This window comes from Gavialis gangeticus, unplaced genomic scaffold, assembly GCF_001723915.1.
Source record: "Gavialis gangeticus isolate Ggan-Ray unplaced genomic scaffold, GavGan_comp1, whole genome shotgun sequence".
Classification (NCBI taxonomy): domain Eukaryota; kingdom Metazoa; phylum Chordata; order Crocodylia; family Gavialidae; genus Gavialis; species Gavialis gangeticus.
In genome coordinates, this window is record NW_017729009.1 from 6,624,413 (window position 1) to 6,641,159 (window position 16,747).

Here is a 16,747-nt window from a genome sequence, read left to right on the forward strand (position 1 = left end):
GGGGGGGGGGGGGTGCTGAATTTACAGAGAACAAAATGGATATCGACCAAATCCTAATCCAATGGGACAAAGTATCAGAGCACCTGCGGCTGGAAGCACAAATTCAGTTGGTGCTATTATGAATATGCCACCAGGTCAAAGCATGCCAATACAGAACAGGAACTATGGCATGGGAGATCCCAGCGCAGTAGGTCAGATGAGCAGCACTAGATATGGAGGTCCTGGTAATATGGGACCAATGAACTCTGGACCAGGAATGCAGTCATCTCCTTTTCAGAACAACAATTATGGGTTAAATATGAGTAGTCCGCCACATGGTAGTCCTGGCTTGACTTCCAGCCAACAGAATTTGATGATTTCCCCTAGGAATCGAGGGAGTCCAAAAATGGGTTCACATCAGTTTTCTCCAGTTGCAGGTATGTTGTGATAGAAACTGTTTTAAAAATTTTCTTTTTCCCCTTCTTACCTGAATTCTGCTACTTTCATTCTTTTATTACCTCTGCATAGTCCGACTTGCACATAATATAGCTAAAATTATCACAGGTGTTTATTTAAGGTAACCAGTTTCGTGCTGCTGTATATCTTATTTCTGCTATTTACATTCTCATTGTTCATGTTTAAATAGACTTGCTGTATAATATTTAATTAACAAGTAAAATCAAATGTAGATAAATTCTATAATGTAATAACTCTGATCTGTACTACATGATACAGGTATGCATTCTCCGATGGGATCCGCTACCAACACTGGCAATAACAGCTTCTCTAGCAGTTCCCTTAGTGCTCTTCAAGCCATCAGTGAGGGTGTTGGCACTTCCCTTTTATCAACACTTTCTTCACCCGGACCAAAACTGGATAATTCCCCAAATATGAATATAGCTCAACAAAGTAAAATGGGCAACCAAGACTCAAAAAGCCCTGTCTTATATTGTGAACAAAGTCAAGTGGAGAGTTCCATGTGCCAGTCAAACAGCAGGGACCTCCTTGCTGATAAGGACAATAAAGAAGGAAGTCTGGAAGGGTCTGAGAGTCAGAGGGGACCATCTGAAAGCAAAGGTCACAAAAAGCTCCTTCAGTTACTCACGTGCTCCTCAGAGGAGAGGGGCCATGCTACATTATCAAATTCACCACTGGACTCTAATTGCAAAGAATCTTCCACCAATGTTACAAGTCCCTCAGGAGTCTCTTCTTCTACATCTGGAGGCGTATCTTCCTCATCAAACATGCATGGGTCCTTGCTTCAAGAGAAGCACAGGATTTTGCATAAGTTGTTGCAGAATGGTAATTCTCCAGCAGAAGTAGCCAAGATCACAGCTGAAGCGACTGGTAAAGACACATACCATGAGTCTAGCAACACAAATCCTTCTGGAGAAGGAACTATCAAACAGGAGCAACTGAGTCCTAAGAAGAAGGAAAACAATGCTCTACTCAGATACCTGTTAGACAAGGATGATATAAAGGATCCCCTTTCAAAAGATATTAAACCTAAAGTAGAAAGTCTGGACAATAAAATGGGACAATGCAGTAGCTCTTCTATTTCTACTTCAAATCAAGAAAAGGAGATTAAAGTGAAAATTGAGCCAAGTGAAGAGGTAAAGTATTTAATATAACAGGATTTTGTCAATGTATTCACCAATAATATTTGTCTTAATAGAGTTTAACAGCTTATAGGAAGAACTTCCCTGTTTCTCTGAACGTTTCCAAGGAAGTACTGTATAAACATAGCATGGAAGCATGCATAGGTTTTCTAGTAGCCGACAAAGCACAAATACATTGAACTACAGTATGTTTTACAATAAAATGAGCTGTGTTGGAATTCTTTGAATAATATTAGCATTATGATATCACCCAACTTGAAAACAAAGCAAAAACAAAGTATACTTGGTGTAGTTTAAAAACAAATATTTAAAAATCACAGTTTAACAAAGCATATGTTTATTTTATGGCTCTTTAGGAAATGATGCTGCTTACTGACTCCTTAACTTAATTAAAGTTGCAGTTATAGGGCATACGACAATGATCAAAGATGAAAAGTATTATCTATGTGCAGTTCATTTAAAAATGTTTGGTTGAGCTCATACTAGATTTACACAGATGTTAGTCATTTGGTTTTTCTCGAGTCATTTTTATTTGTATTTGTGTGAGAGGAAAATAGATCGTGTCTTGATTTTTGTACAGAAAGTACATAATTCACTGCTTACTATTTGATTGTGTTTTATTCAGTACTTAAAAAAAAAAAAAAAAAAATCTTCAAAGAGTTGAGAAGAAAGTACCTTAACATTGAGTTTACATGTTCAAGCAGTCATTAAACACTTCAGGTCACTTGAGGATATTCTTTGCTAGTTGACCTCTGTGCTGATGTGAAAACCCAATGAGAGCATGATAAATGTTCAACTAGATTGGAATAGATGCTTCTGTAATCGAGTTAGTTAAATTTTGATTATGATTTTCAAACTATTTTGCATAGGATCGTTCCCCATTGAAGTCAGTAGTGCTTCTGGGGCTTTCAGGGTCTTTGTGAAACTCCCTGGTAGAGACTGTGTTGTTGTCTTATATTTTTATACAAAGCCTAGCTCGTTTGGGGGGCTACTGCAATATAAATAAAATTGATAATTAGTATGGCAGCATTTTCACCTTTAAGTTTTTAAAAGAATCTTAATCTGGCTAATTGTACAGTAATTTTCTGTTTGGTAACTACCAATTGAATATCTTATGGCAGATGTAATTTTTCATGCCACATTTATGTATTTAAATAAATAAATAATGCCAGGTACCACCCAGCATTTTAAACTTTGTTTCCTCTTTAAATTCCAGTTGAATGCTAAAAATGATTGAATGTTTTCTGAGGGAAATTATAGTCAACTGACAAGTTTATTTTGTTCAATTGTATGTGATATAGGGACAAATTGAAAAAAACAAAGCAAACAAAATGCAGTTTCCTAGAAAATGATTTGGTTGCTTTGTACATGTCCTCACTATGATTGTACGCCCAAGTGATCAGTTGTGCAGTATGTTACTTTTTATATACATATATACCATGTTGTTCTGATTTGTAAATGGCCCGTCTTTTTCACCCAAAAGAAACATAAAATTATACATGATTTTTTCCATAGGTTGACTTGCATCTGGTCCCTGACCACGTTGATTTTTTTATACTTGTAGCATTTTTGTGTATGTAATAAATATCAAATCACAATTTTTTACAGTTAAGTTTTCTTTTGATATTCATACATTTTGAGTCCTTTTCATGGTTATTTGTAAGGACGATAGCAGTTCAACTTTTGTCCTTAAATTTGACTTGTCCAAAACCTACCAAGTAAAACGCACTACTCAAGCACTGAATTAAGTTTGAAATATTCTTTGGAAGTCCTAATACCTTGTTGAGATATTGGGCATGTCTTTATATGAGTAACTAAATGTATGGCATGTGAGGCTGGTGAGGAGATAGGGGATAAATTATATGACAATAAGGAAGGTTTTCTGTTTTGTTTTTTCCAGATGAGTGGTGACTTGGATAACTTGGATGCAATTCTGGGTGATCTGACTAGTTCTGATTTTTACAGTAATGCTGTTTCTGCAAATGGGAGTAATCTTGGAACAAAACAAGCAATATATCAAGGAAATGCTCCCCTGGGTGAGGAAACTCACTTAATTACATCTTGGTTTAAAGTTGGAGCTGTTGTCATGGGCTCTAAATGTTATGCACATTTAACTCCTCCTTTGTTTAGTACATCTGAGAAACTTCACTCTAGGAAATTGCTCCACAGGAAGAAGTTATATGCAGAAGGGCTGGTTAGCTCTTGATAGACTAGATTTGTATCCTTAGTGTGAAGTGTCGTGAAATATTGAGAATCCTTTATCAGCCAGTACCTGATATTTTTCTCCTTTGTCAACTTGTATAACTTCTGGATTAATTCTTATCTGCATATCTGGCTTTTGGGCTTTGCCAGAGAGCTGTCCATATTCTAGCACTGTTTAAAGGTCTTTTATAAGCTATATAATTATGTGAGGATAATTTAGCTTTACTTTCCATGGTGTCCTTTGTATATCTAAAACATTACTCTGGAAATGTACATTTTAAGAGCAGTTGGAAAATATTTTTCTGTAAAGTTTAAGGCAATTGTAAGCTGAAAGAGAGAATTACATTCCTTGCAGCTGGCTAAGGAAATAATGAAATAAATGGCAAGCTTCTGAATTAGTTTGATTCCTGGGGTATGCCTTCTTGCTGGCTATCCTTGTCTTTTTAATCTGTCTCAGTTTATGGACACCATAATGATAAAACCATGTAAAAACATTAAATGCATATACTTCTGCCAGGTAGGACCAGTATATGGCTAGAAAGTTTTTTTTCAAATTTTTTAGAAAAGTATCAGTTGTTATAACCAAATCTTTCACTGAAGTTGGCTTTTTTCTTCAAAACATCAATTTGTGAATTTCAGGTTACGTAGGTGCCACATGGGCATGTATTTCCACACACAGGTATGCATCTATATATTGCACATGTGCACCAATGGCCGCCACAAAGGGTAGGAGTGTGCAAAGTGGGCAGTATTCGATTCGGATTCGGCCCAGTTTGGGGGACAGTGATTCAGTTCGCTGATTTGGACCACTGTCCCGATTTTTTGATTTGGCTGAATCTGAAGATTTTGATTCTGATTTGGAGAATCAGGAATTTGGCCATAGCACTGCTTTATGTGTCTTTCTGTGTACCTCGAGGTACCAGGTGTGGCTTATGAACGCTGAAATGGTGGGGCCTCTGGAGTGTCCCACGGGAGCACGGGGGGGTCCCCTGTGCGCTCAGTGGTAGACCTGGAAGTAGACCAGTAGTACTTCCAGGTAATAGACCAGAAGTACCCCCTGCCCCTCTGGCTCTGTGATCGGCCCCAGGGGGACACCAGGTGCCCCCCCAGACTCAGCAGGCACCAATTGCTGAAGCTGGGGGGGAGGGGAGGGGAGGGCCCCCGTGCACTTAGCGACAGATCCAGAAGTGGACTGGAAGTACTTCTGGTTCACTTTCGGATCTGTCGCCAAGTGTGTGGGGCTCTTCCCCCTCCCCCCGCTCTTGTGGGATGCTCCATCCACCCCATCATCTCAGCATTCACAAGCTGCACCTGGTACCTCGAGGTACATAGAAAAAACATCTGAAGCTGTGTCTATGACCAAATTGTCAAATCTCTCTGAATCAAATTGGAGACTTCTGATTTGATTTGGAGAGAATAATGGGTCTCCTGATTCTATTTGGATTTAGCCTCCAAATCGGGCTGAATCTCCTCTGAATCAAATCGGCGACCGAAGCTTCGAAGAGCCCGACATAAAGGGGAAGGAGCAATGGAAGGTGTGCCTTTTGAATGAATTAAGTATGTAGGAAGTATACAGTGGGATAAGGAAAGGTCCGACCGTTGAAGACCCTAATGGGATTAAAATGTTTGAAAAAATTGGTAACTTTCTAAGGATGAAGCAATTTAAAACTTTGCTTGCTGTTGATGAGCCATTTGTGCATGTTATTGGAAGGATAGTAGTTTCCATATATACATGTTGAGAGATGAGCAGTACATTATAAAACAATATAAGAACTGAAGTCCAAATAAATATTAGGAAATGCACAATTCTTGTACATCAACCTTCAGTACAGTTTTAGGCAAACAGGTAGTGATTCAGTCCTTGGTCTTAACTGAATATTTATGAGTGTATTGCATGTAGGACCAAGAAGTTGCATTCCTTTGTCTATTAAACGTGTAGCTATTGATATTGTCCAACTCTTTGATCTGTATAAAAAAAACCCAACTAAATCGAGTAACATTTGTGGCATGTTTAAATGTGCAATATATTTCTCCATAAGTAGGTGCAACTTTCTTAAATCATCAGTGGTACATTTTATTTCTAAGTTAAGGATGTACAGTTCCAAGCATCTTTTAATTCTTTAACAGGTATGAGAAGTCCCCAGTCTGTGCAGGCTACCCGTCCTCCTTTCAACAGAGCCATGTCTTTAGACAGCCCTATACCTATGGGTTCAAGCCCTCCAGTGAGGAGTGTCAATGCATTCTCCATGTTACAAAAGCAAAACATGATGGGTGGGAATTCAAGACTGATTGAAAGCCAGGAAAATTTTGGAGCAAACATAGGTTTGTTGATTTTATATACAAAAAGATTAATTGTAACTGTGAAATGATTAACTTTAAAATATTTTGAGATGTTAAAATTAGTTTAAATAAAAACCTGGGTGCATAGAAGTGAGGCATGTTAATCTTGTACAATCAGCATCTGAGTAATTAAAATGACTTCCAAGTGACTTGTTATCCATAATTTGAGTTATTTAGGCTATAACTATATCCCATCCAAGTGTACTCCTGGGATTTTGTCTTAAAAAAAAACCCATTTGCATTATTCAACTGTCTTGAAATACTAAAATGTGGTGGTGTTTTTTTAATTTGAAGAGGCATGTCCAGGTTAGGGAATGCCAGTAATTGGTGTTAATAAATGTGACTAGATTAATAAACTTGTAAAATGAAACGAGGTTTAATGGCTTAATAGTAGTTTAGTAATTTGCTCTCCTGTTGCTGGAAGTTGTCCCTTTAGGGTAAGGAGGCAATATAAATGGTTCCAAACCAAAGCATACATCACATGATCTCCAGGGGAAATTATGATTTATATGCTCTTCATTGTACCAGGTGCACCCAACAGAAGTATGACTATGAATCAACATCCAGCAGGCGACTGGGGCTTACCAAACTCAAAGGTTAACAGATTGGAACCTACAAGCTCCAGTTCAATGATGAGACCAGGAACAGATTATAATACTTCCCTTCCCAGACCAACAATTGGTAGCTCTGTGCCTGGTTTGCCCATCCGATCTAATAGCATACCTGGTACAAGACCAATTCTACAACAGCAGATGATTCATATGAGTAAGTTTGTGTCTTTGGGTGTGTGTTTTTTTTTTTTAATACATTTGTATAAATCTACGTACTAAATTCTCGATGACTTCTTGATCAAGTATTCATAATAAATGTACTTTTAGGACTCATGCAGACATTCCATCTCTCCCGGGAGAGTTGCTGCTCTCCCAGGAGAGACCATGAATATGCAGAGGTTCAGGATTTTTCCTGACTAAAAATGGCTGCTCCAGGAGAAAAATATCTGGAAACAACCAAGGTTAAATTAAGTTTAGGAGAGTTTCTCCTGGGAGAATAAATGTTTGTACATCCTGATGCTACTGGGAGCAGTCTGGGTTAGCCAATGAGGGCTGTTCTATGCACTGCTGCCATCTGTTGCCAGGCAGATTAAGGGAGTCTGCAGAGTATACTGAGGTGTTGCACAGGCCCCTCCATCTCTGGCTGTGCGGTGTCAATACTATAAGCTCTCCACCCTTAAGGGTCTCAGCATTCAAATGTCTGTACACGTGGGGTTGGGTAAGTTTTTTTTCTACCATGTGAACAAACCTGGGAGAATTCTTCCAGATGATTTGAATGTGTGTATGCACGCAGCCCTAATTTCAGTATCACACTGTCTTTGTACCTAAAGACCACTTTTTGTGGGTAAGGACTACAGTAATCTCTGGTTAATTCACCTGTGGGATAATTCACTATTACAGCTGAAATCACTATTATGATTTCCCACCAGTGCTGCTGTGTCCCCCTAACCCAGCTAAATTATTAGGGGTGGGGGAGACGATAATAACTTAAAATCAAGGGATGTCATGTTGCATGCTGACAAGTCATTACACCTTGGTTATATTTTCATTGCTTATATGTTGGTGGTGTCACATTTTCTGTTATGCAAAATAAATTATAGTGTATTTATATTTACATAGCTATGCTGAATCACCACATCCTTTTTATGTGGAGGCTTCTGCATATTCCCACTTCTTGAAGCGCATGTTTTTGTCGGAAAAGTTCCAGGAGCTGCTTTATGATTAGTTATGGGTTTAAGGACTTTTTGCCCAGAGACTTGGTTTGAATAATACTATTTCATAACAAATTTATTTAGTTACTAGTAATAGTTGTTTCACTAGTGTGTAGATAGTTGCTAGGTAGAATTAATTTTAAAAATCTTTTGCCAAAGAAGTGTCAGGTAAACCATATCATTAATGTACTAGTTCTCTGTCTAATGCCTGTGTTTGGTATAGAAGAAACTGAGCTACATACACATTATATAAAAAAGACTGTTTTAAATGTTGATATGTCTAAGTTGCTATTGAAAACCTCTGAACTATTTTATAGCTGTTGAAGAGCAATACAAGGGATCTTACATTGAGTGTATTTTCCACTCAGCACATCTCTAATTGGTTTAGACTGATCATTGAAACCGACTATGCTTTGCTTAGAGTGACAGTAGTGGAAAGTCTGAGGGGCTTACTCTATTAGGACTAAAGCGGAATGAATGGTGTATGTCTAATATTTTCCTAAAATATTTAGACTGCTCCCTGGACAATGCACACTTATTGACACGGACTATCTCTGTTCGGCATCCATATCCGTGGTTGTTGAGAGGACAATTCCAAAGTCCTTTCTTTATTAGAATAGCTCATCCCATCTTCTTTGGATTGTATTGCCAGTTAATTCTTACAGATAAGAATACACGGAATTTGGCTGAGCTTCAAACACCACCCACACGGTAGAGAATATTTAGAGCAGAGATTAAATGATGTGACCATCAAATTGCTCAGTCCAATGAAAGCAAAACTGGGTAGTGTGGAAAGGTGAGTGGGTAAAATTGAATAAAACACTACATACTCATTTCAAGGGTTGAAGCTAGAAATTAAGGTCAGAAGCCAATAGATTTGGGTCACTTTTTTATATCCCTAATCTGTGCCTACTTCAAACTCTGTGTGTACATGTACAGTGTTTAAAACATTTAGATTTAATTGAGACTATCAAAGTTGTTGAAAGTAGTAGTATAACATGTAATGATCTATAAGACCACTTAAATCTTTATATACCATTCTAGGAAAACTGTTTGTTTTTAAACCATAGTAACATTATACATTTTGCTTCACAGGGCCCAATGAGATTAATATGGGTATGGGAGGGAATCCTTATGCACAACCAGGACCACCTAGCCAGCCAGCATCATGGCCTGATAGCATGTTGGCCATAGACCAAGGATCTCGAGGTTCACAAAACAGGTAGGTTTAAGAATAGCTGAAATCTAAGCAGTTTGAATGGAACTCCTCATTCCCACCAGAATTGTTTAAAAAGTGCAATATTATTCACTGAAAGAGATGACTTTTGGTATTGCTAGTGCTGTAAGAGTTGGTCCAACTCGCACATGTGCACACCCACCCACCTATCAACTGTGGATCAGTGCCTCTACAGAATGCTAGCACTACTTGACTGGTGCTCTGACTGTATACTTATAAAAACATCCATGCAGTTTTCATATAAGTACTTAATGGCTGAAATATTTCAATTGTAGACAATTGGTAAGAAGTTCTTTGGATGATCTCTTATGTCCGCCTCCTAATGTGGAAGGCCAGAATGATGAAAGGGCTCTTTTAGATCAGCTGCACACACTGCTGAGTAACACAGATGTCACAGGACTGGAGGAAATTGACAGAGCATTAGGAATTCCTGATCTTGTAAATCAAGTAAGTAACAAGATTCGTTTAGCCATTTGTTTTGCGGTTTCCTGATGATCTTGGCATGTGGAATGAAAATCAATAAAGGTCTGGCACCTCCTTTCCTTCCTTCTCTCCACTTTACTCTTTTAGAACCTTACTCTCTTTGAACCTTACTCTCTGAAAACCACTAGCGAGCATTCCTTAAGCTTGGTACGAAAAGCCCTTGAAATATACTTTTATAAAAATGCCGTAAGTAAGAAGACACCATATGTATGTATCAGAAATTTAATTCTCACTTCTGTCTTGCAACGTTTATGGATGCTGAGTTTTTTTTTTTATTTTACTTTTATTAGCACAGTGACAGCAGAAGGGCTGGGTGGTTCAGGCACTAAGGCACATAGTTGACAGCCCCGAGGTCGCTAGTTCAAGGTATAGCAGAAGCGCTTGTGGCGTGGCATGTCAGATTCCGATAAATCTGTATTCTGCTAAATACTTTGTCACAAGGACATGAAAAAAGAAAGGTGACAGAGTGAGTTTGGATTCATCTGACTCATGTCAAGATAGCAATTTTACTAGCAATGACGTAGAAGCCCAAAATAATATAGCATGGTTTTCCACTTCCAACTTGAGTTTGCATGGCTGGAAATGAAAAAACTTGGGAAAAGCTTTCTCACGAGGAGGGCAGCAAAGCACTGGAACAGGCTACCCTGGTTAATTGTGGACTCTCCATCCCTGGAGGTTTTTAAGATCTGACTAGAGCCTTGGTTGGGATGATCGACTTGGGGATGATCCTGCTTTCGTGAAGGGCGTTGGACTAAATGACTTTCTGAGGTCCCTTCCAATCCTAATTTTCTATGAAATCAGGGCAGGGGATTTTGCAAAATGAAGATACTTGATCTTGAAATTGGAGAATAACAAAAAATTTAGTTACTTTTTACAGAGTCATTCTTCAGTGTGTAACTAAACTTCAAGACTCTAAAGATTATGAACAGTTTTTTGCTATTATTGTATTTAACTATTGTAAAACAGCTGAGGTGAAAAGTCACTTCTATCAGTCTTATTTGCCTTGAAACTAGTAGCCCACTAAAAGCATACTGCTCTGTTCAAGCAAGAATCATTAGTCTTCAAGGATGATCACAGCCTGTGTTGATTTTACAGTTATTTCAGCACTTCCTGTTTGTGAGAGTATTTTAAATCACAGCATTTTTCTTGGCATTCTTATTGTCTGTTAAAGGGGCAAACTTTGGAACCCAAGCAAGATGCCTTTCAAGGTCAGGAATCTGCAGTTATGATTGATCAGAAGCCTCCATTATATGGCCAGCCTTATCAGGGACAGGGGACAGCAGTGCCAGGAGGCTTTAGTAATATGCAAGGACAACAGCCATCTTTTAATTCAATGATGAATCAGATAAGCCAACAGAGCAATTTTCCACTCCCAAGTGTGCATCCTAGAGCAAGTGTGATGAGACCCCGAACCAATACACCAAAGCAACTCCGAATGCAGCTCCAGCAGAGGCTTCAGGGGCAGCAGGTAATCTTTTTGCTTTCGTATTTACATTTATGCCTTACTCCAAAGACAGAGTATATTATTTTAGTGGAGAGATCCATATTCATCTTACTTCAAAGGAATAAGGTGAACATAGAAATTGATGTTCCAGCTTAAGCAGGGGTCCATCTAGTCAAGTCATCTTGACAGCAGCTATTACAGGGAAGTGCAAGAAGTTTTGAAAAGAAATTTTGGAGACAACTATAGAGAAGTTATTTTTTTCTAAAACCCTTCAGTTAAATGATTGTTTAGGCCCTGAAGCATAAGAGCTTACCCCTTCCAAATTTTTACTATTTAAACAAAATACTGTTGAATATATCCTTAATATACAGTACATCCATGTTTAACGTCTTGCTTTTGTTTTAAATCTTGTTTAAGCTGTTGGGCACAGGGATGTCTTCTGCAAGTGAGTGCCACAGTAAATGCTACTGGATTTTGCTCTTAATAAATACATGGTATATCATCTTATCGGGAAATTAATCTGCTGAAAAACCCTAGACTTTCTCACAAATAAAAAAAACTCAAATGTAATGTGATATCATTAAATACATTAAATAAGTAACTGGTAGTGGTTTTTAAAACTGTTTTGTTTTCCATATGAATCTGATCCATTGTAGGTGCTATGGTAATGGGCATGCTATAAGAAATGAGAGAGACTTTATGAATGTGGTAAAGGTTTTGCTTTCACAAGGATGTCCCTTGGTTTTGACTAAAATATAAATATCCTTTTTTATATAGGAAATGAATACATTTTTCAGTAGTGGAAGTACTAGATAATTGAGGGAATTCTTATTGTCATGGTATAGGTGTAAGAGTGGGGGACAGATGTCCAAGTTCTGAATAATAAGGAATATCAGACCATTGAGGTTTGGAGAGTTAAGTATAATGTAAAAGAATATTATAGTAAGTGCTTCTTACTCCTAATCTTCCTTCTTGAGCAATGTCATAGTATTAAATCAACCTATAGGTTTTATGAAGCAGCTGTTATGAACTTTCTTTTATTATAATAGTTTTAACAGAGATGAAAAAGTTAAAGCCTAGTAGTTAGATAATTTGGGATAAACAGTACATGAATCAGCAATTGGTTTGTTTAAGCTTTGCATAAAGTGTCATTACCAGAACTTTGTGAAGGTCATTTAACACCAGGCTGCTTAATATATTGTGTGGGTGGACTTCATTTTTAAACCTGATCAGAAGTGTGTGCTTCAGATGTATCTAACAAAGTAAAAAAACCCGCTAACCACTGTGGTTTCTGGATGCAAATTAAAAAATGGGTTTTCAGAAACCTTTTTTTTTTTTCAATGAGGAGTTTGCTGTAACTTAATTTAGTACCTGATACTCAAAGCTTAATACATTGTTAACCTGTCTTTCTCAAAGTTTATGAATCAGACTCGCCAAGCACTTGAGATGAAAATGGAAAATCCAGGTGCTACTGTTGCCCCAGTGATGAGGCCAGTTATGCAGCCACAAGTGGGACCACAGGTGAGTAATTATCACATTCACTCTTCAAAAACAGAATGCTCGAAAGCTGGCAGGCTACAGACGTGTGTCCCAGAAATCCCTTTAGAATTCAAGCCTTCACTCAGTTCCTTAGGATGTTGTCTTATGCACTGAAAAGTGATTCTTGCTATATCTGTGATAATTCTGAAATTGCCAACTTATGAACACTGGCACCTGTATTCTATTAGGCTGTGCCACAGATGCAGTCTGCCAGTGGTCGTATACCCATAGGAAAAGAACCGGAGCAAGAGACTGCAATGCATTTGTTCTTTATCATTTGTATATTAGTGGAAGGTTGGCATGAATTTAATTTTATGTGTAAAATCTCTTCTAATGTGCTATTTTTGTTCATTTGTGGGATAGCAGCAAGGTTTTCTTAATGCTCAGATGATGGCTCAGCGCAACAGGGAGCTATTAAGTCATCATATCAGACAGCAGAGGATGGCAATGATAATGCAACAGCAGCAGCAACAGCAACAACCTCAAGCCTTCAGTCCCCCACCAAATGTGACTGCCTCAGGAAGCATGGATAGTGCTTTGGCAGGTCCCCCAATGGCTCAAGTTCCTCCACAGCAATTCCCATATCCACCTAATTACGGTACTAATACTAATGGCTCACTTCTTTGTCCTCGCTCATCCTGTTTTCCCTTTTTCATTTTTATTGATCGTATCTACCTATACCTAAATATTCCAGATAACATTGAGATTTGGGACGCGTGGTTGTGTCTGTGTGGAGGGAAGGAAGGGACTGAAGGGACGGAAGACTAAGCATATCCTGAACGTATCCTATGATTAAATGATACTAAATAGGGTTCTTTCTGTTAAGAATGCAGGCACCTGTATACGTACTGATCCATAGCTTAAATTTATTTTTCATTTCAGCTGTTCTCTTGACTGTACTTGTCAGTTACCGATAAAACAGCAATTTGGTTATTTCTCAAACACATTTCTATTCTATTTTATATACATATTTCTATTATGTGAAAATCCAGTATCAAATATTCAAAACAGAAGCGTTCACATTTTCCTTGTTTGGTTATTTTCCAGTGACCACAATTGCTATGCAGTGCTTTCTACTCTGGCTGCTGTCTTTTAAATCACAGCTTCAGTATTCCTTAAACTACATTTACTATCTGGAGCTAAGTTAGAAAGTGCAGGATGGCTAAACTCCTGCAGGCAGTAGGAAATCTAAGTACAGGGGTTTTTAGGAGGAAGGATGTGCACATAGAAATGACCATTCGTTAAGTGTAGCTTATTTACATCTTGGGCTGAAACTTTCATATACTATTTTTTCAGACTTCACCATTAACTTATCCCAGAAAACTATACTACCTTATTAAAATGTTTTACATAAGGCTAAAGCATGGTAAAGTGAGCTCTTAAGAAACTTGCTGTTTGTTCAGTATGCAGTTAATTTGTGTCATTTTTCTAGTGCATCAGTCCATTACTCTGCTTTCCCACTTTCTTGTTTTGGTACTTTTTTCATCTGAATGGTTCATTTCTACTTGGCTTAGCATAGAGCTATTTAGCAGTCCATTCAAAGAAAACAGTAGAAATATATTAGAATTTATGTTGTACTTGTATGTCATTGTCATGCAACTGTCCTCAAAATCCAGTTTTGAAATACTTTCACAGTGATGACATCTCTAAGACATAAATCCTAAATCCATGTTCTAATCTTTTTGCTGTAAAACACTACAGCAATTTTAATAGCATTCTGCAATATTCTCCTCAGTAAAGAATACCATACTGGGATATTGATTTTTGTGGACTTGTCTAATACGATGATTCAGTGAGTTGGATATTACAATTACTGTTAACCCATTGTTTAAAAGAATCTGTCTCATGAATATCCATGATGCTGTAAAATTATACTAATGAGGACATTTTAATTTATATACATGAGCTGAGGAAAATATAAAAAAGCTCCTATCAGAAAACACTGGTACTCTTTCTAGTATTGGAAGAAAACTTCCAAATGTTGAAAACTTGCATAAAACCGAAAATATTGTTTGTTCATAAATGCATTGTACTCTGGGTGAGATCTACAGACAGGGTTTTGTTGCCAAGGTGTTACCTTTCTCCTGCTGTTTTGTATAATTCATTAACTATAAAAATTAAGTTTTATAGTTCATAACAACCATTTGCTGTGGAATAAATTCTGGCATTAGGCAGGGATTAAGCCACCCTATCATTTTGCCAAATGATGTTTTAGGCAAAAATAAAATGTCATTTCAGCATAATGTGGTAGTGAATTTCAAAAGGTAGGGCAAAGTAGACTAGTGTATTGCCCTTAAACATTTGTTTAGATCTCTGAGGTTTCAGGATTTATCACCTTTAATTTGCAAACGCATGTTGTATTTGAATTTTTTTCCCTCCCTTCAGTGAAAGAAGTTGAGACTTAGACTTCCTTAAGATGATAATTAGTGGCTTGTCTATCCTTTGTTTTGCAAGGAATAAACCAACAACCGGATCCTGCATTTAGTAGGGTGTCAAGCCCTCCCAACCCAATGATGTCCTCGAGAATTGGACCTTCTCAAAATCCCATGATGCAGCACCCTCAAACAGCACCAATGTACCAATCCCCTGAAATGAAGGGCTGGCCATCAGGAACCATGGCCAGGAGCAGGTGAGCATAATTTAAGATGTTTCAAAGGGGCCTTACTGCTGGAAGCACTCGTCTTTCAGAGAAGTGGGGATGAAATCTTAACTCCATTAAAGTTGGTAGTTTTTGCCATTGCACGTGCAGGAGGATTTGTTCACTCCTTTCTTGTCTTGATACTATACCAGTCCCTTGTAAAAGGTTGTGAAATAAATACTAATGGAACTTTAATTGTTTTTTCTGTGTTCCAGTTCTTTTTCACAGCAGCAGTTTAGCCATCAGGGGAACCCTGCAACTTACAATATGATGCACATGAATGGTACCAGTGGCCATATTGGACAAATGAACCTTAATACCATGCCTATGTCAGGGATGCCTATGGGCCCAGACCAGGTAAAAGGATTGCAGTGATTCACCCTGGTGATAGTACTGTAGAGAGTCAGAGGCCTGGTCAACTCTAATCTCCCTGGACCCCAAGCAGTTTGTGCATCTAGTTGTATTTTTGCCTCAGTAGGTTCTCTCTCTTTGCTGATATTACACTAAAACAATGCTGAAGCTGGGCAGTGTGTTGTGGATTAATTGCTATTTTTTAAATAGTAGCGTGATTATGGCTCGAGATGCACAGAGTGCTTCCATGCAGCTAAAGCTGGAGAAGTGCTAGAGGCTAAAAAACTGAAAGCAGCAATCATACCTGTTGAGATTTTTGTCAGGTATCAAAGGACATAAGGCAATGAGAAAAGGTGGGGGGGGGGGAAGGAAAATTTGTCTATTACCTCCATGGAAAAGGTGAAAAACTGCTGGATGATAAAAAGGAGGCTGCTCCACTTTCCACAAAAAGCTTAATCATGACCAGCTGCTTGGCGTAATTTAATATTAACAACAAGATGGTAGGAAAGGAAACATTAGTTTCTCTTTCCCTTAGAAAGAGGGTAAAAAAAGCAAGACTTGGGGGGCTGAAGACCAGTCAGCCTAACCAAATGGAAATATACTGGTGTTTGTATGCACTTCAAGGGTATTAAGGTGGTGATGATGAACAACGTGGACTTGTCGAGGTGAACCGATCTAAGTCCTTTCTTTAATGTGGTAATTGGCTTAGTGGTTGTGTGGGACAATAGTTGAAGTGATATTAATAAGATCTTTGACAGTCATGCATGACACTTTTCGTAACCAAGCTAGAGAAATGTGGCTTGTGTTAGATTACTGTTAGGTTTGAGCACAACTGGTTGAAAAATAGTAGTTATATTGAATGTGGTCCCAAAAGAGCTTGTGCTGGATTTAGTACCATTCTGTATTTTCAGTAACTGCTTGGATGACAGAATAATGTGTACCCATGTCAGATTTGTGGCTGATGCACAGCTGGGAGGGACTGCAGGCATTTTGGAGGAGAGGATTAGATTTCAAAGTGATCTAAAAAAAATTAGATGGTCACAAATTCAGTAGAAGGCTGCAATATATAGAAATTAAGGAGAAATCAATCCACAAATAAAAAACAAAAGCTGTCTAGGAGGGCAACGTTACTGCTGCAAAGGACCTGAGGATT

At 38.1% G+C, this 16,747-nt stretch overlaps 1 protein-coding gene across 4 annotated transcripts in view; it reads left to right on the forward strand.

The window, feature by feature from the left end:
• The window catches only part of NCOA3 (nuclear receptor coactivator 3), a 172,766-nt gene that overhangs the window by 146,555 nt on the left and 9,464 nt on the right, over positions 1 to 16,747 (forward strand). For 3 of the 4 annotated variants that reach the window (XM_019509880.1, XM_019509878.1, XM_019509879.1), the window contains 12 exons: positions 28 to 416; positions 715 to 1,592; positions 3,499 to 3,634; positions 5,928 to 6,122; positions 6,669 to 6,905; positions 8,998 to 9,124; positions 9,415 to 9,586; positions 10,794 to 11,090; positions 12,483 to 12,587; positions 12,969 to 13,203; positions 15,060 to 15,234; positions 15,459 to 15,600. In XM_019509880.1, the coding sequence (XP_019365425.1) occupies positions 28 to 416; positions 715 to 1,592; positions 3,499 to 3,634; positions 5,928 to 6,122; positions 6,669 to 6,905; positions 8,998 to 9,124; positions 9,415 to 9,586; positions 10,794 to 11,090; positions 12,483 to 12,587; positions 12,969 to 13,203; positions 15,060 to 15,234; positions 15,459 to 15,600 (3,088 nt within the window). The remainder of the gene's footprint in view (positions 1 to 27; positions 417 to 714; positions 1,593 to 3,498; positions 3,635 to 5,927; positions 6,123 to 6,668; positions 6,906 to 8,997; positions 9,125 to 9,414; positions 9,587 to 10,793; positions 11,091 to 12,482; positions 12,588 to 12,968; positions 13,204 to 15,059; positions 15,235 to 15,458; positions 15,601 to 16,747) is intronic. The other variant, XM_019509882.1, reaches the window with a different exon arrangement.